Source organism: Nicotiana sylvestris, chromosome 3 (genome assembly GCF_000393655.2).
Source record: "Nicotiana sylvestris chromosome 3, ASM39365v2, whole genome shotgun sequence".
In the NCBI taxonomy this organism is placed as follows: domain Eukaryota; kingdom Viridiplantae; phylum Streptophyta; class Magnoliopsida; order Solanales; family Solanaceae; genus Nicotiana; species Nicotiana sylvestris.
In genome coordinates, this window is record NC_091059.1 from 35,860,300 (window position 1) to 35,885,906 (window position 25,607).

General features: G+C 38.1%; 1 protein-coding gene across 2 annotated transcripts; it reads right to left on the reverse strand.

Annotated features, from left to right (window-relative positions):
* Positions 1 to 877: 877 nt before the first annotated feature.
* LOC104216882 (uncharacterized) lies at positions 878 to 24,557 on the reverse strand. Of its 2 annotated transcripts, XM_070170724.1 has the most exons (14): positions 24,149 to 24,557; positions 19,400 to 19,711; positions 18,320 to 18,499; positions 16,405 to 16,540; positions 15,354 to 15,688; positions 14,993 to 15,122; positions 14,009 to 14,137; positions 13,835 to 13,879; positions 9,596 to 9,672; positions 8,933 to 9,029; positions 8,759 to 8,848; positions 8,600 to 8,650; positions 1,308 to 1,373; positions 878 to 1,240 (listed from the first exon to the last, which is right to left on the reverse strand). In XM_070170724.1, exons 1-14 carry the CDS (start codon positions 24,520 to 24,522, stop codon positions 1,088 to 1,090), a joined length of 2,175 nt encoding a protein of 724 aa, XP_070026825.1. In that variant the 5' UTR covers positions 24,523 to 24,557; the 3' UTR covers positions 878 to 1,087. The 2 variants fall into 2 exon arrangements, with proteins under 2 accessions (XP_070026825.1, XP_070026826.1); XM_070170725.1 differs by lacking the exon at positions 24,149 to 24,557 and having other exon boundaries at positions 19,476 to 19,569.
* Between the last annotated feature and the right edge of the window lie 1,050 nt (positions 24,558 to 25,607).

The following is a 25,607-nucleotide window of genomic DNA, read 5'->3' on the forward strand; positions in this document are numbered from 1 at the left end:
TTGCTCTGCCATGACTGAAATCTATTAGAAGGGTTATAATACCAAATTAAGCTTAAATAATAAATGATCAATTTAAAACTCAATCCAAATAAAAAATGGTAAACACTTAAAGAGTATCAAAGGCAGTCAATTGAAGTGAATGAGATCCTATAATTCTTATATTTTTTGTTTCGCTGGTCAGCTGTTGATGGTTTTAAATATATGTTCTCACAATCATTGCTTTCACTCTCTATTCTTCTCACGTCTTCTACATATGCTTCAAGGGGTCGTCCGCCATTGTTGCTTCTTACCCTGTGTCACCTGGTTGCAATGTAAGAAAATTGAAGAGTAGAAGTCCACCATTGAAAGTTATTCAAAGCTTTGCTTTCGAAAATAGGATTTTTTGAGTTTGTTAGTTCTTTGGATTGGGTGTTGTTCCAATTGATTGAAAATATCAAAGGAGTTCAAAATTTAAATTTGAAGTGATTTGGATTAGATTTGAGTTAAATTTTAGAAAAGACGCAAGGAAGAAGACGAAGTCAGTTTTTTGTATAATTATGTATAATCTTGTATAATAGTGTATATGAGTGTATAAACACATCTTATACACTATTATACACCTTTATACAAGCGTCAGTAGACGAACTTCTTTCACGATTTTCAATTGCAATTCTTGTTCAAAACCAGTCCAAATCTCCATTAAATGACTTCAAATTTTATATGCAACCTCCTTATACTATTTTTAACAAGTCTAAATAATACCCACTCCAAATTTCTCACAAAATCAAATTCGAAATTTAAACCCACATGTTTAAGCTTGTTAATAATTTAATTTTCACCATCCAAATAGATTTGGTTTGTTGAACTAATATTTGAGCCACAGTTACTGATTCGAAAATGAACTTAAAAAATTGAGCGATCTTCTTTGAAAATTAAATAGTAATTTCTAGAACCTATACGTTGAATCTTAGCCTATTGTTTTGGGGCTAGTTGGTTGTAAATTAAAATAGAGGCTATAAAATTGAAAAGCATGGAGCTCAGCTGTTCTTACTGTGAAATTTTCCCAAAAATCTACAGCTAAGAAACTTTGTATTCTATGTAGCAAAACTTAGCCGAGCAAGCTATTCCAATGTTGTTTAAGAATCTCATATGCCTTGAAGCAAGGGACTGCCTGCAGCACAGTGTGCCCGTTTAAAGACTCCTCTATTACAATACCCAGCCTCACCAATGTACTTGTAGCTTTGTCTACAGGCATTTCAACCTGCACATAATGCAACTGTGTCAACATGGATAGCTATAGCTGCAAAGTAATTCAATCACCAAGTTACCTTTTCGTCCAACACATCATAAATAAACTTCTCACATCTCGCTCCAACATTTCCAGCATAACTTCCCTATAATTTTTGACAGGATCTCAGATCGTTAAGTTCTACAGAAGTTCGTAGAAATTAAGAAATCTTTACCTAGGTAGAAAGACAAACTTGTCCATTTTCAAATTCGTGGATAAAAGGACAATGACAATGAGATATCTCAAAGGCATAACAGAGATTCATGACGAAGTAATAGATCTATTAGAAAAGCTGACAAGTTGAAAGAATTTCCTCATTGTTAAAGTGCATGACAACCCTCTCCCCTGCAAAAATTCGTCTACATCAAAGTGATGGGATTCCTACCAGATGCTTTATCATTTTTCTCTGTGTAAACAAAAACTATGTCTACTAACTTTCTTCATAACCTTTAAAGAAAATGTAGAAGAAAAACATGCCTTTCCACTAAAATAACTTTTCGCAACTAAACTCGAAACCAACCACCATCCTATATCACCATGTTCTCGCGACAGTGTATTCATGAACAGCTAAATGATCATGTAGGTAGAAAAGAAGAAGATCAATCGAACGAAGTGCAATCTAAAGTGCAATACTTCCATTTGCACGTAGTGGTGTTCCGTAAAAATCCTTATGGTTCTTTCATTTAAAGGGAGTGATGGAATCCAGAAATTCAATTAGGTATTAAGAGATTGACATCACAAGAATGAAGAACTAAAGCGAGAAAAACCAGAGAGCACCACTAAGATATGTGCATAATCCAAGAAGTGATATGGGCACTTGAAACCCCCATATTTGTGCAGCATTTCTTAATTGATTTGATTCCTCTAGGACTGGCAACTCCGCAGGGACTCTAGATCCAATTCAAGCCCCAATTAAGAATAGGAAGACGACTTCACTAGACTTTAAGATTTCATGAATATTAGATTAGTCCCTGCTTAACTCTCTTAACTCACTAGCACCCAAATTTCCAAGACTTTGTTGCCGAGTCACCTCCATCGAGATTTATCAAGGAAACTTCACACATTTGGTTCATTGGAAAAGGAAATATCAAACAGATTAAGTTTTCGCTGCATTGAAGAGCATAGTCGGGAATGTAAATGGAAGGTGCAGGTGGAAGTGGGTCTATTTGTTCTCTGTTGCTAGTGCAATTTAATGGCGATTTCAGAGATTTTAATTGCATTTCAGATGAAAACAGTTAGGAGTGGATGATATAAAAAGGGTGATGCCCCTAGATGTTGAGACTTTGACTGCAAAAGCTTGAAACTGCAGCGCTAAGTTCCTATTGGGGCATATAATGATGGAAGAGAAGAATGAAAAAAATTAAAAAAAGAACAAAGAATCAGCTACTGTTGTTTGTGGTGTAGGCTATCGGCCATGGGTGGATGGGTTTATATATGAGTTAATACCCTAAAATCCTCATAAACTATTCGACTTTTGTCAGCTTCCTACTTAAACTATCTGGTATCCCCAACTCCCATGAACTATATTCCCCTAGCTATAAAAAAAAACCTCTAGCAGTGCGTATGGTACACGCTCCTAAGTATAAAAAAAAACATGTCATGTGACGTTATACGTGGCTATTTATCTCAGCCTAAAACCCTACTAAAATATTATTTTTCTGTCAGTTACGTACTTAAACTATCTATTGTCCACAAACCCCTTATGACTATATTCCCCTATATAATAAAACTCCCCGTTGAATTTTTAGAGGTGCGTCTGTATAATTGTTGAAGTGTGTGACCATCTCATTTCAAAACTTAGGTTGTTAGACAGAACACACTTTTATATACTTAATCATATTTTCAACACTCCCCTCACGTGCGGGCTTGATTCTTTTTGATGAACCAAACACGTGATTTTTTTTTTTTGATACTGGGTGGCGGTGAGACTTGAACCTAGGACCTTTGTCTGCTCTGATACCATGTTAAAGTGTGTGACCATCTCATCTAAAAGCTTAAGTTGTTAGAGAAACCACACTTTTATTTACTTAATTATGTCTCCAAGACGCTCCCTCACATGCGGGCTTGATTTTTTTTTATGATCCCTACACATGAAAATTCTTTCTTTTTTTTTTAAAAAAAACAACTCACAACAATATTAGGAAAATCCAAGTACATCTTGAGTAATCATCAATGAAACTAACAAAATAACGAAATCCTAAGGTTGAACTAACTCTACTAGGACCCCAATATATCAGAATGAACTAAAGAAAAAATAGACTATGAACAACTCTCAACACTATGCGGAAAGGTGGCTCGGGTATGTTTTCCAAATTGACACAACTCACAATCTAATATAAACAAACTAGATAAACTAGGCACCATCTTCTGCAGCTTAGATAAACTCGGATGTCCTAAACGTCTGTAAATTAGGTCTAGAGGATCTGTAACTAGACATGTTGTGGAGGAATTGAGTGAGTTAAGGTAGCAAAGGCCTTGTGATTCACGTAATGTGCCAATCGTCTGCCTCATACTGCGATCCAGTAACATGAGTATCAGTCTGAACAACCGAGGCTACTTGTGGAGATGTCTGCTTACTTAATCAAGCCCGCACGTGAGGGGGCGTGTTGAAAACATGGTTAAGTATATAAAGATGTGACCATCTCATTTAAAAGCTTAAACTGCCAGAGAGAACACACTTTTATATACTTAATCATCTTTTCAACACACCCCTCACGTGTGGGCTTTATTCTTTTTTATGAGCCAAGCACGTGAATCCTTTTTTTTTTTGGACATTGGGTGATGGTGAGACTCGAACCCAGGACCTTTGACTATCTCATCTAAAAGTTTAAGCTGTTAGAGAGAACACGTCTTTATATACTTAATCATGTTTTCAACAATAACTATATTAACTTATGTTTTGTACAAAAACTTAGGTGTAGTTTAATCGTTGTGTATTACTCTCAGATGATTGATTAATTCTAAGCATTTTGGCCAAAAGGATCTCATGCAATGTGTTATTTTTAGATTTAATTGTGATTGTACCCTTAGTTTTAATGTACAAAATGATGGATAAAGAATACTGAGGAAGAAATAAAAGTTAGTAGTTTGTAGAGCTGTGCACGAGGCTTGTCGAGTTGTGCTGGTGATAAGGTCCCCGGGCCTGATGGTTTCTCCTTGGCCATCTTCCAGCTCTGTTGGGACACCATTAAGGGGGAGTTGATGGAAGTCATTGAATACTTCCACGTGAATGTGTTTTTGAGAGAAGTATCAATGCTTCTTTTATTTACTATTGTGCCTAAGAAAGAAGGAGCATCTTGCATCAGAGACCTAAGTTGCTCGGACACGGGTGCGGGTGTCCGATACGGGTGTGGATCTAGATGTCGGATCCTTCGAGATGCAAATTCTAAGATTCGGGGATACAGATCCTAGTACGGATACGGATGAGGGGATGCGGCTGAAAATAATTAAAAATATAAGAACATCTCTAAATTATGATAACTTTGTGTTATACTCACGTATAGCTTGTAAATTGTGAATTGCTTTTTTATTCTCAAGTTGTAGATAAGTGAATGATTGATTTCCTAGATAAAGTATGTTATTTTCTTCAAATTTACCCTAGTTTTGGTTCTGATTTCGAGAATCAAATTGTATCTCATCTCGAATTTTTCTGTCCGTCGTGGTCAAAGTACCCAAAATTGTTTGACCAGATCCGGTACGGATCCCATACCCATACCCACACCCATACTAATGTCGTGTCGACACGGGTGCGGCACCTAAACTGCCATGTCGGAGCAACTTAGTCAGAGACTACAGGCCTATTAGTCTCGTGGTGAGCATTTACAAGATTATTTCTAAAGTGCTCTCCAATAGACTCAAGAAGGTTCTTGACGCGTCTGTTTCGTCCACCCAGAAATGCGTTTGTGGAAGGTAGGCAGATCCTGGACGTTGCTCTAGTGGCAAATGAACTTGTAGACTCTAGAAGGAAAAATAGAGAACCCGGTTTACTATGCAAGTTGGACCTTGAGAAGGCTTTTGACCATGTCAATTGGGAGTTCCTGGATTTCATTATGATGCGGATGGGGTTTGGGGTAAGATGGAGGGGATGGATCAAGTTCTGTATTTCCTCAGTCAGATTCTCTGTCTTGGTCAATGGTAGCCCGTGTGATTTCTTTGTCAGCTCTAGGGGTTTCAGGCAAGGTGACCCCCTATCCCCATGCTATTCATTCTAGTGATGGATGCTCTGAGTAAAATGATGGATCGTACGGCGGGCAGAGGCTTCTCAGCTCTGATTGAGGTGCTCAGTGCCCAAAGAGTCTTTCATTTGCTTTTTGGGAACGACACCCTGATTTTTTGTGATGCTGATATGGATCAGTTGACCTACATGAAGTAGGTCCTGCAGTGGTTTCAGATAGTATCCGGACTCAAAATCAACCTCGGCAAGTGTGAGATTTTCCCGGTAGGTGAGGTTGCTAACATTGGTGCTTTGTCTTATGTCCTTAGATGTAAGGTGGGTTCTCTTCCCACTACTTACCTGGGTCTCCCATTGGGCGCTTCGCATAAGGATACTACGGTTTGGAATCAAGTGATCGAAAGGATTGAAAAAAGATTAGCAGGCTAGCAGAAACGATACTTGTCAAAAGGCAGTAAGAAGTGCTTATTAAAAACACTTTATCGAGTATGCCCACCTATTACTTGTCCCTGTTGCAAGCACTTGTGAGGATCACAGAAAAACTGGAGCGGCTTCAAGGAATTTTCTTTGGGATGCGGCGGATGGAACTCGAAAGTTTCATCTAGTGAATTGGCAGACAGTCACTTCCCCAAAGAAGTGGGGTGTACTTGGAGTAAAAGATCTTAGGGTATTCAACCGAGCTTTGTTAGGGAAGTATGCTGTGGAGATTCGGGGTAGAGGAGCATGCTCTATGGAGGGAGGTCGTAGTAGAAAAGTACGATTCCACAGGAGGGGGTTGGAGGACCAAGGCAATCACAGCACCTTTCGGGCGTGGCATGTGGAGGAGCATCATGAAGAATTGGAAAGCCTTCAGTGGCAACATCACTTATAGGGTGGGAGATGGAAGGAGAATCGGGTTTTGGAATCACAGGTGGTTTGGAGAGGATACCCTGAGGGTATCTTTCCCCCACGTCTTCGGAGTTTCAAATCAGAAGGAATTGATGGTCCAACAGATTCGCAAGGAGCATGAGGGGGGGGGGGAAGGAGGTAATGGGACCTCTCATTTTGAAGGAACATGCAATATTGAGAGATTGCGGAGCTCCAAGGTTTGTTGGCACTGCTATATGGGCAAGACATGCCCCAGCCATCTTGGATTCTTGGAGATGGGGGTTGCATGCCGATGGTTTGTTCAGCGTAAAGTCCTTTTACCAAAGTATGTTGGTGAGAGAGGAGGCCCATTTTCCATACTCTTCGATCGGGATTCCTAGGGCGCCCATGAAAGTGTGCTTTTTGGCATGGCTAGCGGCGGGGGGAGTGATCTTGACTGCTGAAAAATATGCGAAAGAGAGGAATTACACTTGTTAGTTGGTGGTACATGTATAAAAGCTTGGGGGAAGAAGTTGATCACCTTTTGTTGCATTGCCCCGTGTCCTCGGGTTTGTGGAGGGCAATCCTGGATCTTTTTGGTGTAATGGGTGATGCCAAGCACTGTAAAGGAAATGTTACATAGCTGGGCCAGTTTCCGTAGAAGAAAAAAACAAACGGCGTGGAAGTTCGCCCCGCTAGCTCTCATGTGGATAGTTTGGGGGGAGACAAATAAGAGAGCTTTTGAGGGGATTGAGTCTCCTTTTTCACATCTTAAGAACAATCTTTTATCTTTGATCGCTTTTTGGTGCACTCATATAGCCCCTACTTGTATAGAAGATTGGGCGTCTTTTGTAGAGAATCATGTTTTGATGTAATTTCTCTACTTTTTGGTATACTTCTTGTATACGAGAGTTTTTTCTCGCTTTTGATCAATACAATTTACCTTATAAAAAAAAGTAGTTTGTAGAGCTGGGGATGTTCAGTTTTAATTTGTTTTGTACATTATTTTTTCCTGGCGATGAAAAGAAATTATTTATCAAAAATATTGTGGTTGTACTTTATGCTAGATTCCCATTGAATAAGTCTTTGTTTACATTTACTTTGCAGCAAAAAAAACAAAATAAATAAATAAATGAAGGCATATAGTGTTGCATTTCTGGAAAAATCATCTTATATTACACAAACAAAATTACACAAAATAATATTCCACAAATAAAAAACCAATCGGCCTGTAATTATATTCTCCAATTCTAGAATACACAGACAAGGTTTAAGATATTCAACTTCATACTGGTGTTGGGTTTAATAAGAAGATTTAATTTTAAATGGGTGCTCTTTCAATAATATGGGTAAGAAATTAAAGAAGACTTGAACTAGAAAGAGAATAAATCATTTTAGAGGAAACAAGAGAGAAAAACTTTCAGAGGAAACCCATATGGAGAACTGAAGAAGAAAGGTGAAAAAATGAAGAAGAAAAGTTAAAAAATAAAGAAGAAAGGTGGAAAAAAAAGAAGAAAACCTAAAATATAAAGGAAATAAAGAAAAGATAATAATTTTGTTAAAGGGTAAGCTTAATTAGCCGTTACACACGGTTAGGTGGAGCCATTTTAACAGCTATTTTCACCCTTCACGCGCCTTTATGCGAGTTATTTTACACATTTTGCCAGATAAGCAACGTGGGAGTTATTAATAACTGGGGAAATATAATTCAAGGAGGTGGACAACGGATAGCTTAAGTAGGAAACTGACGAACAAGGCGTGCCTTCTCTGATTCAATCAGGGGGCTAATCTGTTCGGCCAAGAGATCTTTTTGTTCTTTAATCTTTGCCAATTCAAGTTGATCCAAGGCTCTTTCGATCTCGGACCGATCCCCTGGCTCTTCTTCAGCCGCGGATATGTTGAGATCAAAGGAAGGTTTTTTCGATAAGCTAGGACCACTTCCATCGCCTCCGACGGAAAGAGGAATTCTATCCATTAAAGAAAGCCAAAAATCCAGGAAGTCGCTAAGAAATGAAGGGGGTTTTAACGTATTAACTCTTTGTATATTGATCTAGCCTAGGAAGTAAAAATAATCCGAAAGAAGAAAAAAGAGCAAGTAGTAAAAATGAAACACAGAAATTTTATGCTTGTTAGCATTCACTATAAGTGCACTGTCCTGGTAGTTATACAGAAAAGAAAACCTTAGAATGCAGAATAGGAAATTATAAGAAGATTTATTTAATACAGAAAAAACAAGGATCATTGAAAAGAATTTAGTACATCAATTAACAAGGAAAGAATAGTGCACTAGGGGTATTCAGAAGGCCAAGGAAAACCTGGCTGTTTTCTTTCAGCAGGACTGCATATGCTAGTATGGCTTCTTTGTACTGCAAGAGGGAAGAATGAAAGAATCAGGTGTCTAGATACGTCCTCAGCAAACCAATTTCCTTCGCTTGTATAGACAACAACAATATAATGTTAGAGGCTTCTGCTACCTGCTGTTGTTCGGAAGCATCCAGGAGAAAGTAAACAGAACCAAAGCCACTTGCCATTGTTTTCTCATTAAGTGTCCTGTTGACCAGAAGCTAAATATAGCTAAAAGAAATGAGTAGGCATAAAAAAATTCGTACTTCATAAAAAGGAATGGAGAATGGAAGTGCTGAACTCACTTGATATCTATCCCATGTTTGCTTGTAACCCAAGACCACACGGCTCACATATATCACAAGAGCACTGACTGCAATCACATCTAAAAGTATTGCGGATCTGTAATCAGATAATCGAGTTACTTAGTACAATTGCAGCATACAGAGTAATCAGAATAGTTGTGTTTAGAGTGATTTTGATATGAAACTAAAAAAATTACACTAGAGAAGCCACGATTAGCTAGTGGAGGATGATGCAAGTTTGGTTAGAACCACAAGTTTGAGAATCTTAAAGTGTCAAAATTATGTGCACGGTGACCTATAATTCTAATTCCAACCCAAAACCAGACTGAGGTACCAACAGTATACAATAGTCACTACAAGACAAGCTTCAAATAAGATTGTTAGAATATGATTTAACTAATATACAAAGATAAGTAAAACTCAGAAAAACAAATTTGCCAAGAAATCAGTTATTTTAAGAACCCATAAAAAGGAAAAGAGGAGTTGGATGAACGCTAGTGCCTAGAATGTACTCTCTCTCTCTCTCTTTAAAAGATTTTTGAGTCGGTTAGGGTTAGGATTAAAGGAAAGACGATGTCCCAACTAGACATTGTGCATAATTTCGACAACTGCATCATGGATCAAAAACTGTGTCGAAATCATGAAAAAGTTGAGAAATCATACAGTGAAAATATGTTTTCAAATTTGTAGTTTATGAAGTATGCCAGTAGTCCAAGTACTGAGGCAATGTCAAGGCGTACCTACAAACAAAAGTGAAGTACTTCCAGGATAAGCAGCTATAACAAAGCAGCATCCCTTTGTTCAATACACTAGAAACCCTCCAAAAATAATTGCAACAATTAGTATTAAGAGCGAGCATTCCCAATACACTGGCTAAAGGAAAATAGCAGTATCTTCAAATAAAAATAAGGTCGATATGGAAAAGGTTATGACAATTAATCATTCGTTTCACATGTCGTTAGTGCTTTGATCAATGATACAGATAATATTGTCATCTTTTGAAGTTTTCTTCTAAAATCTGATCGCTCTAAAATTCCCAAAGTTGAAGACATAATTAAGCAAATAAAAGTATACAACAACAACTTTTAGATGAGACGGACATAATATTTTTGATAATTGTGGTGTCCAGGCCAGCTTGCGTGTGCCTCGATTAGTTCCACGGGATACCTGCTACCTCCCACTAACATAGGTACCGGGTAATCCTGTCCCCAAAGGCTAGGACAAATGGGAAGAAAACACCTAGTGTTTTTGCTGCCGCTGGGATTTGATGGTACTGATATATTGTCTTTTTCGTCTCCTTGAGCTGAGGGTCTATCGGAAACAGCCTCTCTAACCCCCTTGGGGTAGGGGTAAGGTCTGCATACACTCTACCCTCCCCAGAACCCACTTGTGAGATTTTACTGGGTTGTTGTTGTTGTTGTTGTTGGGATTTGAACCTGAGACATTATGATTGTCAACCGATGGACACGCAATTTAACAAAGTTATTAGAGCAAGCAGAGGTCCTGATTTCAAATCTCACCACCACCCTCCATCAAATAGTAGTTTCACGTGCTTGGCCCATATAAAAAATCAAACCCGCATGTGAGAATGCGTGTACAAGACATAATTAAATAGAATATGCAAGCTTTTAGATAAGGTGATCATATAATTCAACAACTTTCACTAAGGTTTTTGTGCTTGAGAAGCGAAGGGTCCTATCCTTAGGCTGAAATTTAGATCATGAAGGATCTGACCTCTAGATCTGCACCAGTATCGGACACCCGCACCCGAGTCCGAGCAACTTAGATTACTGCTACTAGTACAGAGCCCCACAATACCGGAAGATCATCATGGGTTAACGACACCGATGCCGACTTACCGTGGAGGCTGAAAAACCCCTCTCGCCGGCCTCACACCAAGGTGGAATGTCCTCGTTTTGATGGAGGAGATCTTTGCGGTTGGATCTTGAAGATTGAAAAATACTTTTGATATTACCAGACACCCGATGATATGTCTTTCTTGTATACGACCCTATCGCCACCCATATTTCCAAAAGTCTAAAATTGAAAAGCAGGTTTCTGACTTGCTTAATTCAGGCTTCATCAGGCCAAGTACCAATCCGTTTTCCAGCCTGCTCTTCTTGTCAAAAAGAAAGATAACACCCGGCATATGCATCGATTATAGGCGGCTCATCCAAATCACTATTCCATATCAGATAAATAACCCATACCAAATGTGGATGAGCTCCTTGATGAGTAACATGGTGCCTCAAATTTTTCCAAAATTGATCTTCGCTCTGGTTACCATCAAATCCGCATCCACCCTGTTGACATCCATAAAACAGCTTTTTGAACCCATTCTGGATATAATGAATTTACTATCATGCCCTTTTGCCTTACTAATGCTCTCTCTACTTTCCAATCTTCCATGAATGACTTATTCCGACCCCATTTGCGCAAATTTGTTCTCGTCCTTTTTGACAATACTCTAGTATGTAGCCGGACTCTTGACCAACACTCATTTGAAGATTATCGTACAGTTGCTTCAGGTGAATCACTATTATGCCAAAGCATCGGAATGTCTACTTGGACATATAGTGTCAGCTGAAGGAGTTAGTGTTGATAAGGAAAAGATCCAATCAGTTTTGAGTTGGCCAGCAGCACCAACTAATGTGAAGGAGTTACATGGTTCCTGGGTTTGACAGGTTACTATCGCCGATTTGTCAAAGGTTGCAGTTTGATTGCTAGGCCGCTTACTGAACTCACCAAGAAGAATGCTTTCAAATGGTACCTGACAGCGGAGAAAGCATTTCTTCGACTCAAGCAAGCCTTGACTACCGTCCCTATTCTCCTATTGCCTGATTTTACCCAGCCATTTATAGTGGAATGCAATGCCTCCTCTGAGGGTGTTGGAGCTATTCTTCTACAATATGATCATCCCATCGCATATTTCAGTAAAGGTCTTTCTTTTCCAGCCGGTTTAAGTCCAGCTATGGTCGTGAATTGCTTGCCCTTAGCATTGAAGAAGTGGAAACACTACCGTTTGGGACACCATTTCTTTGTCCAAACAGAGCATCACAGCCTAAAATATCTCCTCAATCAGCGTGTAACCACCAATGAGCAACAACGGTTAATTATGAAGCTTTTGCCATTTGATTTCACCCTGGAATAGAAAATATAGGTGTAGACTAGCTTTTCAGAAGGCCTCATTATGCTATTCCAGTTCCATAGGATTTTTCTTATTGGGTTGAAGCCCTTTGCGAGGATCCATACACTCGTGAGGTCTTGACAGTTGTTGATCTATCCCCAATCACTCAGCCCGATTTCCATGTGGTGGACAACAAGCTCTATACAAAGAGAGGTTAGTGTTTCCACACAATAGCTCTCTTCACCAGAAACTTCTTTCTGAGGCACATGATACACCTGCAGCAGGTCATTGGGGATCTGAAGACTCTTAAGAGGCTTTCTTCCAGTTATGAACCTTGGGCCGACTCAACACCAAAAGTTAGCTCATGAGGTGAGGATTGCCCAAGACCATATATGGAGACCAAGAAACCCAACCCCCCTCCCCTGATGTGGGACTCAATATCCCCCTCGTGCCCAAGCCTGCAAACTGGAGCGTGGACAACATAAATGGGGGCCCAACATCGGTAAAAATAAATTGGGCTCGGCCTGGCTCTAATACCATGATAATGAACCTTGGGTCTAACTCAACTCCAAAAACTAGCTCATGAGGTGAGGATTGCCCAAGACCATATAAGGAGACCAAGAAACCCAAATCCTTTTGAGTATTTATAGCACTTTCTTGTCACAAACGACTCCAAATGCTAACCTCCATTTCATCCAGCCCACCCCTATACGGTGTGTGATATCCTCGTCGATCTTCCTGTCCTCCTGGATAACCGATCCAAGATACTTGAAACTGCTTCTCTTGGGGATGACCTGTGATCCAAGCCTCACGTCCATGCCCGCTTCCCTTGACTCGATGCTAAACTTGCACGCCAAGTATTCTATCTTAGTCCTGCTCAACTTGAAATCCTTAGACTCAAGGTCCATTCTCTAAACCTCCAGCCTCTCGTTAACACCGCCTCGCATCTCATCAATCAGAACTATGTCATCAGCGAATAACATACACCATGACACCTCCCCTTGAATATGTGTGTCAGTGCGTCCATCACTAGGGAAAATAAGAACCAGCTGAGCGCAGACCTTTGATGTAACCACATAACAACCGGAAAATGCTATGAATCGCCTCCCATTGTCCTAACCCCAGTCTTAACTCTGTCATACATGTCCTTGATCGCTCTAATGTAAACTATTGGCACACCTCTCCATATGGACAACCTTTGAGTGTTTAAGATTCTTGCGCTCAAGTTTGTAAAAATAATCCTTTTCCATTCACTTCTCTGTAGCCTCTAACAATGCTTTCCTTTCACCCTCTTTTCTCTTGATACAAAAATGTAATAGTTTAAGGTTTCATCTCAAGGTCCTGAATTTTGGTATATGAATTACTATGTCACAGATTATATTTAGTTCATTGTATTAAACCAGTTAAGGAAATGTGCAAGGCAATATGATAAGCATTTAGACATCCAACCTGAGTATTGGTTTTGACCAAACTAATCCAGCACTCATTGGTCTGTAGCATATATTAAAATTCCACCAGCAGGCTTGCTTGTCTAACCTTACAACATTATAATTTTCAAGCTCCTTTCAATTTAATAGAAGATTCAGGCAGATTTATAAGAACACTTGAAAATCGGTTTAACATATCAATGAAAAAGCAACATTAATGCAGAATGATGAACACCATTGTCAAAGTCTCAACAAATCAAGCTGTAGAAAATTGCTTTTTTCCATACTGGAAGGATGTGAGTGTTGAGTCTTGCTAGGGAATAAATTTAGTTCATTTTCCGCTCATACCGAATCTAGTATGCGGAAAGACAACTTCTTGTGCGGAAAAACAACCTACAAAGAGTAACAAAGATAATTAACTGAAGTACATACCAAATCAAAATGTGGATGAAAAAAAGATACAATCATAAACTTCAAGTAATTCAAAAGTTGATCAAGTATATTCCATGATTAAGGATTTACTGGTAGATCTGGAATGGGGATTTTCTCGTAGATCTTCAGCTGCAATGAAGGGAACTCATCTTTATCAGCATCACCTCCCTCACAAGTTTCCTTGATGTATAGTAAAATCAACTCTTGGTAAGCTGGCTCCTATCAGAATAAACATTCATATCATATGAGGATGCAGATCCTAAGAGTAAAGTTTTCTAGCAAAAGATGAGCACATAAGTGTTTAAATGTTTGCTGTAATGAAGTTTACTTGACTAAGAACAATTTTTGAAGGCTTATTCTTTAGGTTCAGCATAAATATTCTTAAGGTGCATTCCATTGCTATTGCTAGAGATCAGGGTATTCGGTACGCAAAGTAATATATGAGATGCAACATTTGCAATGAATTATTTAAAGCACTGCGGTCAGGTATAATAGCTGCTAACCACGAAAAAATATCCAATTTTTATGAAGAATATATAGGAGTAACTCGAGGCCACTAATGTACAGTTTTAAGAAAGCAAAAATGGAAGAGAAAAAGAATGAATTGCAGTTGGCTTGGTGGTATAAAAGAATTTTGCTAATAAAAAATATAAGATAAAAGGAAAGGCAATCTCCAAAAAAAAAAAAAGAACACTAGTGCAAATGGAATAAATTGTACTCCCTCGGTTTTAATTTATGTTAACCTAGTTGACTGGGCACGAAGCTTAAGAAAAAAGAGAAGACTTTTTAACTTGTGGTGTAAAATGAGGCACATATATTTTGTGTGACTATAAATCATTGCATTAAGGTAAATTGTTTTCAAATATAGAAATAGGTCATTTTTTTTGGCATGGACTAAAAAGGAAATGGGTTCACATAAATTGAAGTGGAGGCAGTAATATTTTTTAAGTAGTATATGAATTGAAGAGCCCATGATATTCATTGTGCTTCAAGCAATTATGAAGACAAAGAGTGGATATTAAGGCAGTAATGTCCTATGCTATGCGAACTGAACATGAATGGAACTGAAGTTACCTGGAGAGTTGATTTTGAGAGAAGAATGGAAATAGAAGTTCTCAACATTCTCCAAAGATCATTTGCACATGATTTCAGTGACGCGGGTTCCCATATATCGCTAAGTGATATCCTCGACAAAAAGATTGGCCTATACAGAAGATTCTCTTTGATGAAACGGTCATTTAAGAACTCAATGAAATTTAGATCTCATTCTTAAACCAAAGAAACTAACAACAGCAGCAGCAGCAACAACAAAAAACTTTCATAGATTTAGGTACAATATGAGTTTTTCTTACACATAAGGAGTGTTTCAAGTTCTGTTAGAACACATAAACTCAGTCACATAGCCATATAGAATTTAGTATTCAAGTGGACAAACCTTAAATGAGATTCAGTTTCATTATCATCTATTTCAAGTTCAAATTGCTGTTTATGTGTTGACGGTAGAACTCCAATCAGCATCAGCAGCTTTTTTAGAAGCCTACCACGAGGCCCAACTGCTGAAAGATTTTCTTCATAACGAATTACAGCATTCTGTGCAGCTTTCTGAAGGGGAAGGTCATCTTCTGATAGTGCATCAACTTCAAATGGCTTATTTGATATGTGTTGGTTGTCACTAGATGTTTGCTGGAAAATGGGAAAATCCTTCAACCAAAGCTTGACTTTTTGGGCCCAAATTTGAGCATTATCTTCAGTGATAGATCTTTCCAAAACCTGGATCAAGAATAAATAGCAATCTTAGAATGATTGTAACGACCTTCAAAATTAAAAGGAAATCTTTACTTCTACCAACCACTAAATATGTTAGGAAAAAGAACTATATCCCATCAAGTAGAAGCATCATAATAAAGCAAATCAATATGGTTTTCAAGTAATATGCAATCAAGAACCAACCAAGACCAGAATGATTGAGCTTGAGAATCAGTTGGCAGCAGCCTTCACATGTTTTCCTTAAAAAAGAGCAACCTTAAAATCATTTTCTACCATCTATCGTCCAAAAATGGCCAATAGACTACCTATTTCCGCCACTGCTTGCTGCTTCCCTTAGCACATGACTTTCGGATTTCTCGTAATCTTGTCATGTCTGTCTCAGTTAAAACAATCTGTTGATCTAGGAGAGCCTCTGAGTGAAATATTTGAAATGACGATCATTTGCCACAAATATATAGTAGCTTTTTAATAACTCTTTTGTTTAGCTTCCTTTTGCATATTTGAAGCAGCTCATTTAAAGGGAATGCACTTAATTGGCGAATGTTTCCAATTCTTTTGCAGATCCATGGAAATTTGTAACTGTGATTGCTATAAAATCCAAGAAATCAGGTTCATGGGTACCACATACCCCTCTAAACACATATTGGGGGACCCTTGCAAAGCATCTTTTCAGGGTACCTCTAGAAAAAGGAAAATCTGATGTACCAGTAGTCACATACCTCAGTCAACCAAATACTAACTTTCTTCAGAGGTTTGACTATCAGAAAGAAAACTCTTTGTAGAAACTTTGACTGCAAGTAATCTAGTTTTTCAACAATTAGCAAGCCCTTCTGCCTCTCAGTTGCATAACCACGTCTGCATGCAAAAGTTAATGACTTTAATACAAGTATATTAATTTACTTGTCAAAAAGAAAATCGAGTGGGAAAGAAAGATAAGTCAATAAAGAGATGTAAGGGAAAGTGTAAGAGATAGGAACTCAACAGAAAATAAATGAGGAATAACATGAGTAGGATTAAAGTTGTTAAAAGTCAAGTAAATCATTAAGAATATTGTGCTGAACATAATGATTATATCATAATAAATACTATCTCAAGAATTAGGAATTTTTCCATACTTCACGTAGCTCAAACCCCACAAATAAGGAGTCCTCTTTGTTGTTAAAAATCAATTTCAATATTGTATCTCTCTTCTTTTCTATTTGCACATTATAGCAGAACTTTTACCGTTTTACGATCTCAGTAATATGAAAATATCTGTCAACCCAAAACCTTAAGGCAATGAGTGGAGGGTCCAAGACCTTTGTAAACACCTTTAGATATCCTAATTATCCCGTTTGGAACTTTAATAACTAAACACCCTCCGGCATAATCCAATTTTGGGATTCACATGTGAACTTTGAATGCAGACTTACGACTCTAAATATGGACTTGCTAAAACTATAAGGTAATAGTGGATGCCGAGCTTTATAGACTCATTTAATTGCCTTGTACATCTGATGTAGACTTTAACTCAACAAGTAGCTTCTCCAGCTGGCTACTGGCCTTATCACTTATGCCACTGACCGAAATTTTACTTATTGTCTATGTTTTACTAACAACGCTTCTTGCAGGTGACTGATTCAACAGCAACATACCTCTTCTTGTTCTGGTGATTCTTCTAGCAACTGTTTCTTGAAAATTCTTCTCCTTTTTTCCCCATGGTAGTAGAGTTTGAATGTTGAACCCCTCATCTGAACATCGATTTCTGGTTGGTGTTCTAGAATAAATCTCGAAGGGGAGCCTTGGCGTAATTGTAAAGTTGTTGCCATGTGACCAGGAGGTCACGGTTCGAGCCGTGGAAACAGCCTCTTGCAGAAATGCAGGGTAAGGCTGCATACGATAGACCATTGTGGTCCGGCCCTTCCCTGGACCCCGCACATAGCGGGAGCTTACTGCACCGGGCTGCCCCTTTTTTGTTCCATAATAAATCTCATTCTCTTTTTTTCCTACAAGATATTAGAGTTTTGATATTGAGTTATTAGAGTTTGGTTTTGAGTTCCTCTCTGAATGTTGAATTTTCTATCATTGTTCACGAGAAGTCCTTTTCTCGTTCTTTTTTTTTTATGATATCAAAGTTTGGGTATTGAGCCCCTCCTCAAAATATTAAACTTTTACCAGCAGTCTTCCCACAATTTTTTCACCATGGTAACAGAATCTCCGTACGAGTCCCTCCTCTTTCAGGTTAATCTTGTTGGGATATATACTATTAACCATGAGTTTAGTTTGGATATAGTATTTATTATAGAGAAATTGTTTATTCAATTTTAATAAAGTTTTACGTCTGTGTCCTTTACTTATATAATAGATGATTTAATGTATAGAGTTTAGCTTATACACGAAAGATTAAATCATAGATTTTTACAAGTATAAAGATTATGTTCACAATCTAAGATGGAATTGGACAAACCACCGGAATGATCGTAGCACAAGATTAAATACAATTTAACTTAATTATGGGAATGGTATAATTCCAACTTCTTGTGCTAGTACATTTTGTATGTATTGAACGGACCAAGTAGAGATAAGTATTTTATTCCGACTTCAATAAGAGTTTCCTCTTTTCTCTTCTAATTGAGAAAAGTTATTTACACTAACCTGAATAATATGGCACTGGACTGAGATGCCCTCTTCCAGTCAACAGATATAGGCAAAGTAAGAAGATAATCAGTATTTAGAGCAGATGTCAGCCTCAGATCTCTAGCAGACAATTCTTCAAAACCCGCATTGGAAAGCAGCTGAAGGAAAGCATGTTGAAAACGACTGGAAACAGCAGTTCTACAGGAAATTTCAGATGTTAAGTCACATGCAAAATCAATGTCCACCAAAAGTTATCATGAGAACCCCCGTGTAAAAACCAAAAGCATATGATACTAGACACTCCAGGAGTTCTAATAGATATTTGTTGTATAGTTGTGGTCATTTTTGCAGCTCTCAAAGATCTCTTGCTTGAGCTCAACAAAAATGTTATTTAAGTTCGCATAGTTATCATTTTCCCCAGACCCCACTTTGTGGGATTTTACTGGGTAGTTGTTGTTTGTAGTTATCATTTTCCAAAAGCACTCGAATAAAATAGTAAGTGATATGTCCTTATCTTTTGTCAGGTTGCCTCAATTTGAAGCAGTCTAAACCCATGTCAAGTTTCCTCAGCTTCTTTCATTTTTCTATAATTCCATAATAAGACCCAGCTTTTAGACAAACAAAATTAGGAGAATTCCTACAACCAACCTTGTGAACAGAAACTAGGATATCTCCTTTCCTGACTTATCAACCCTCATCAAATTAAGACTCTCTTATGGTTATAATCAAACTTCGATTTAGAAGGCATCTCCGACTCTCTAGCCTTCAATACTATAAATTTGTTCTTTTTTCTTTTCTCAACAGTGTATCTTCATGCTGAAGCAGTACTATATGCGGATTAAAGATTGGCAAAGCATTTTGTGACCCTCAGGAAGAATTTCGATTGGGCATCTTCAAAATAGCAATTTCTGTCCAATAGACATTTCTATACATTATTTTCCTTAATGTTAGATGTTTTACCTGGGTTGTCAGTTCCAGTAGCAGATTTTAGAGCCTTTTGCATTCATTTTCTTTTTATCGATCTTATATAGTGACGCAGCTTAAATTAATTATTAAACTTTATGATATTACACGCTACTATAGAAGATAGCAACATACCTAGACTCCTCAAGAGAGTCTTTGTTGACAAATTTGAGAAAAGAAACATAAGGAGATCCTGAGAATTGATCAGAACCTGAACGCCATAGATTCTTCAGTTCCATATCCCAGTCATATTTATCCATGTCTTTGACCTTCTCAACATCACTCATCATAATGTCGGAACCACTTCCATTTGGCGTGAAATTTCTTTCTTGCCCAGATAAAACTGCAGTTTTATTACAACTATCATTGGCATGCGATCGATCATAATCAACTCGCATTTCCTCTAAGATGACTTTGTGTTCAGCATGGAGAATCAGGTCCAGGCATCTGCAATTACAGAAATTCTTTTAACACAAACCTGAAAGTGAAAAAAAGTGTATTCAACAATTAAAGCTCTAACCTTCAATTTACACAACTATAGATGGGGTTAAGTGACTAGAATTCTAGTGTAACATGCTAGAATTTAGGATTTGAAGAAGTAGAATTCATTCAGATGTCTGAAATATTACGTTCCAAAATTCTTACTCGTGCTGTAAGGTCATATAAATTAAGCGGATGCAGGCCCCCCGAGTTATATATTTTCTAATTACAGCTCTAATGAATCTTCTCTTTAGCTCCACTTGAAAGATAAAACATAAGTTTGGAGAAAGCAAGTGGACAATTGAAAGACTTTCCGAGTTTAATTTGGTTTCTCACAACATTTTTGGGGGTTTTTACTGTGATGAAGTTTCAAGTCAGCATAGCAAAAATCATACTCCTCCGTCTTATTTTATGTGGCGCTGACTTGTCACGGAGTTAAAGAAAAACTATGAAACTTGTGGTCTAGAGCAAGCCATAGATATTACTTGTGGTTTAGAACAAGCCATAGACATTTGTGTAGCTATAATCATCTCATTAAGGGTAAAAAATGAAATTTAAAGTTAAATTGATTATAATATAGAAAGGTGTCATTCTTTTTTAGATAGACTAAAAAGGAAAATGTGCCACATAAAATGAGACAGAGGAGTAGCTTGTATGAGTTGACGTGTGACCAAGAGAAAGGCGTTCATCATATTATTTCCAGTAAGTGAAAGATCTCACATCTCTAAAGTAAATATTTACTAAACCACTATTCTTACGTTGTATGTTGCAGCATTTGAGAGCTGAAATACAACAGTTCTACTTACATAGTTTTGCCATCAATTAAATGTCACCTTTTTGGTTGTAACATGATTTCATCATCAATAAGAACAATGAGACATAGCATTTATGTTTATAAAAAGCAGTCTATATCAATTGGAAAAACCAGGGCCAAAGCCATGATATAGCAGACAGGTTGTCCTCCTCTAATCACCTAGCCTTAGCTTATTATTCTCTTCCACAGTAAGATATTAGTCCTATCCAGCAGTCTACCTATTTCTAGAGCAGAACTCGGAGAGGAATTAGCTCTTTCATTTCCTTGACAGAAGACTTCTTCAAATCATTCACATATTCATTACATTTATGCCAGACCTTACCGGAAAGGTGGGAAAATAAGGTTGTTAGCAAACTATATTATTAACTAAATAGTCCCTTTAGAAAATTGAGACAGTATAAATATGTGGACCAAACCTTTAGGGGGCCCAAAAACAATTGTTAGTTTGAAGAAAATGATTCTAATTAAGGATTTATGCAAGGATTTATACATGTGTTAGGGGGGCCATCCTAACACATGTACCTACTACAACAACAACAAAAAAAAACTCAGTGTAATTCCACATGTGATACCTAGTAAGAGGAAGCAATAACTGATGGGGAAAGGAGTCCCTATGTTTCCTCGCATGCTAAAATTGACAAGAAATTAGATACTCCAATAGTGTAATCAAATTCTGAACCTATATAGTCATATACATCTTATGAAGGCCAAATTAATTGGAGTCCTTCCATTTCAACCTTGGACTGCACTAACTGCAGACCTGTAAATGGACACAACCCACAAAATCCACAAAGGAATTCTTTTTCTTTCTTTCTTTCTTTTATGGTGGGTGTGGAGGTGGGGGGATTTGTTTGCTAGCTCGACAACCGTTATCCAATGAGGTATTTTGCAAGCTAATTGCGAATATATATGTAATTAGTCTTAGTCCCATACGTAATAAGAGTATGTTATATATTATGTGCATTTATAAATAAGGTTCATTGTATTACAATTAACATAAATAATAGATTTTTCTCCCGTGCATTTTCACATGGTATCAGAACATTTAAGTGATTTGGCTAAACGACTAAAGATTATGAAATTAAAAAAACTACCAGGAACATACAGATCTGAATCTAAAGGTGAGGAAGGAACTGGACTTGCTTGACCTATTCCAGTTGCCATGGTTTGATACTCGTTGGCTATTGTGTCTGTTGGAATAGATTGAGAATGTGAAATAGTAGTGAAAAGAGATTTGTTACCAGAAATGTGATCAGATACACCTGAATCAATAACCCAAGAATCGGAGGATGAAGATTGGGAGACACAAGTCACGCTATTATATGTTTGAACAACGAAAGTTGTCTCTGAAGATGTCTTTTTACATGCTTTGTATTGAAGGAACTCAATATAATTCGGTAGAGAAACCATCCAACAATTCATAGTATTCGATCCCATTTCGCTACAATTAATTTCTCAAATTCTTGACTAAAAGTTGTTGGGTTAACTTGAAATAGTAGAAATCAGCAACTCTGCGGGAAAACTGAAGAAATATTGGGAAAACATTGTTCACAACAGAGAAAGAGAACACTATTTTATGCCGGAAAGCATTGTTCACGCCGAAAAAACGCAATAGCTCGCCGAAAAATTCCAAAGTTGTCGGAATCTGTCAGAAATAGTACTGGTGGACTCGGAATTGCTATGCGAGTAAGTTGTCCTGAAGGAAGTTTGTCGGAATCTGGCTGGAAGGGGTTTCACGCGCCCGGCGCGTGCACAGATCTCGCCAAAAAATTGTAAGGTGACTGAGTTCTTTCTTCCTAGATGTCGTTGGAATGACGCACAACGATCTTTTCTCACTGATGCTCTAATACCATGTGAAAATGTATGGGAGAAAAATCTAATATTTATGCTAATTGTAATATAAAGAACCCTATTTGTAAGTACACATAATATATAACCTACTCCTATTATATATGTGACTAGGACTAGATATATAATCACATAGCTATTCTAACCTATGTTACGCGGACTCTCCAAAATGATGCCGCACCCGTGTCGGATCCTCCAAAAATACACTATTTTTGGAGGATCGGACACGCACCCGGCAACATTTTCGGAGAGTCCGAGCAACATAAATTCCAACAGCTACCTTTAGTGCGCAACATAGCACATGCCTGCCATGGGCTTGGCTAACAGTTTCATGACTAGCTCTATGCATGGGTCTAAGAATACAAGTCGTGACCTCCACATGTCAGGCCCATGGCTTGCCCACGATATAGCCTTTGACCGAGTCCAAAAGGAGAAGGTTGTCATTCCAACTTACTCATCAACCACCCCTAGGATAGTTGGTCCATGATCTCGCTCAACCAAATCATGTGTATGGAACTTGGACTCTACCCAATAACACGTGTCTTAGAATGATCCACGACTATCCTACGTACATTGGCCTAGTCATCATGAATTTTGCATGCATGAGGTTCCAAACATCCTTTGTAAAGAATCCACAAGCCCTCACGGACGTCCGGCCTATCTCTGAAACCATATTCGTCATGAATTGCTTTCTCCACTGGCCATATAGACCATACTCCACAAATCATCTGTGCCAACTTATTTTTCTTAAGACTAAGTCAAGGAATAATAACTACTTGAGGAGCCATTCCCCCATTCTTGGGATAGGGCTCCATAACCAATCCTTGGAAAAAAAAAAAGCCACTTCCCCACTTCTCTGGGATAAGAGTCCACTTTTACCTCCACTACCACCTACAAAAGTAGTAGGTAGTTGGATTCTTCACTATAAATAGGACTGCTTAACTCTCTGAATAGCATCAAGCAGAGGACGTCTCCTCTCACATACCTACAAAATACTACTTACTACAGTTCGTCTACATAGATTCATAGACTAGAGAATAGAAAGGAAAGGCAGCCTCCCCCCAAAACCCAAACTGTCCATCAAAATTCGGACACAAAATCTCAAGTCTTCCACTAGATTATTCTTTCCATATTATACAGAAGATATCTAAAAAAATATGGTATCAATAAGATCTTTACCCCTCTCTCCTTCTTTAAACTATATTTCTGTGTCTTTATATTTCTTGCATTCATTTTACGGTTTTCTTTGCTTTCATGCTGTCACTTCCCCTTCCCCAATCGATAATAGAATTTGGCTCTACAACATCTGTGTGACTGGCTAACAGTTGAGCTGTTGAATGGATTACACTATAGTGAAATGCTTATTCAAAAATCATAAGCTAAACTAGCAAGTCGACAAAGTACTGAACTAGGATATTCCCAATAGCAACCCTCCCCCACCCCCCTTTCCTCCCCTCCCTTCCCACAAATGTGAATAGCCAACAAAGAAACCTTGAACTGTAGGAGCAGTATCCTTAAGAAAATGCTCCATCTGCATATCACCAACAAACATGAAATGATGAAAACTTAGCATCATTATATACTCCACATTTGCAAATAGAACACTTTCCTCAAAGTTCCAGACGTTCAACAAACCAAAATATCAGCAACTAGTTTTAATAGTAATTAAGTCAAATCAATTTGTTATTATACATGCAAATGGAAAAAGGGAGTTGAAGGAAGCAAAAAGTTGAGAAATTTACAATGATACATGACGAAATTGATCGGCTTCCTCCGGTGAATTAAACATGGTAGAAGTGATGGCACCTAACAGTTGCGATTTGGAAGCGGCAATATATCTTTGTCTGGGCACTTTAATACCAGAAATTCCTTCACTCTCAGGTGTATCATCTGAACTGCTACTGCTACTAGGTTTTGTTTCAATAGGACGGAGATCGTCAGTCGGGGGCTTGAATTGGGACTGTAATTCCGATAAGCCAACTGATGGTGATTTATTAGAGCAGTTACTAACATGACTTGTCGCCGGGACGAACCGAGAAAGAAACTGCGTAGACGGGAAATTCGACGTCGACGGCGACGATAGAGGAGTAATATTGTGAAAGATTTGCAGAGACATAAGAAATATACTTCTAGGTGACAAGTATTTGCATGGACCGGATTGTTGGCTATTTTGTGCCTTTTGACTGTTAACTACTTGAGCTAATACGACGTAGTCTGAGTTCAACAATCTTGGCCTTACATTTTCTCTGTTTTAGATAATTGCGATTGCTCGTCTTTTTTCTTTTTTCTTTTTGTTTCTCTTTTTCCTTTTGGTGAGTTTCCCCCCCCCCCCCCTCCTTTTTGTGAGTTTCATTAACAATCAACAGAGATCTTGGGATAGTACAGGTATTCTGATAATCGGCAAAAATACATGTTTTTGAGTATCGTCGTGCTTCATAACTCGTGTGATTTGACGTGGATTGCATGATATTTGGAGTATTTTATGCTCATTACATGTTTATTATGTTGGAACGTATTTGAATGAAAAAATATTGAAAAGATGATGATTTGGCCCAGAACGGAATGTGAAAATAGAAGAAAAACTAAAGAACGTTCGTCTACCAAGCGTTGCGCCCGCGAGGGAGGCAAACGAGCCAGAGGAATCAGGCTTCCCGCAAAACAATACTTCAACACATTGCATGAGGTATCGCGAGTTAGAAAGAAGAGAGTTGGGGGCTCGTGTGCCAGCATCGCCGAAGCGCGGGAGACAGATGCTCCCTCTAGTTATCCTAGCCGAATTGGTATTGGATTAAAGCGTCTCCTACACCTATAAATATACCATAAATGTGATTTTTACAAAACTTTTGACCTAGGGAAGACACTATGTCGTGAGGCAAGAACACAAAGGGAGCGAAAACGAACAAGCTTCCGCTACGAGTTTCTTTCTTCTTCCTTTTCTCTTGTTGGTTATGAATTCTAATAATGTACTTTTACATATTATTATGAGTAGCTAATTTCTACTTTAGCTTCTCCATCATCATCGATCATCGCGGTATCTATGGCCGGCACGGGTGGAGGGCTCGTCACCATAACTTTCATAGACGACTCGGGGGTGTCATTCTTCGCCCTTTTATTTTTTTCCCCGGCCACAGAGTAGTGCTTTATTTTTGGTTTCTTGTTCTCTGACCGGGGACTCCGAGAAGAAATACTTGCACCTGAAGC

Bases quoted from the DNA above. Each gene is read 5' to 3' on its own strand.
- LOC104216882 (XM_070170724.1), bottom strand. From the start codon at position 24,522: ATGTCTCTGCAAATCTTTCACAATATTACTCCTCTATCGTCGCCGTCG. The intron at 15,123-15,353 runs GTTTGTCCACTT...TCTTCTGTATAG, and splicing joins GAAACTGAATCTCATTTAAG to GCCAATCTTTTTGTCGAGGA. The intron at 14,138-14,992 runs GTAACTTCAGTT...TTATTCTGATAG, and splicing joins TCTCAAAATCAACTCTCCAG to GAGCCAGCTTACCAAGAGTT.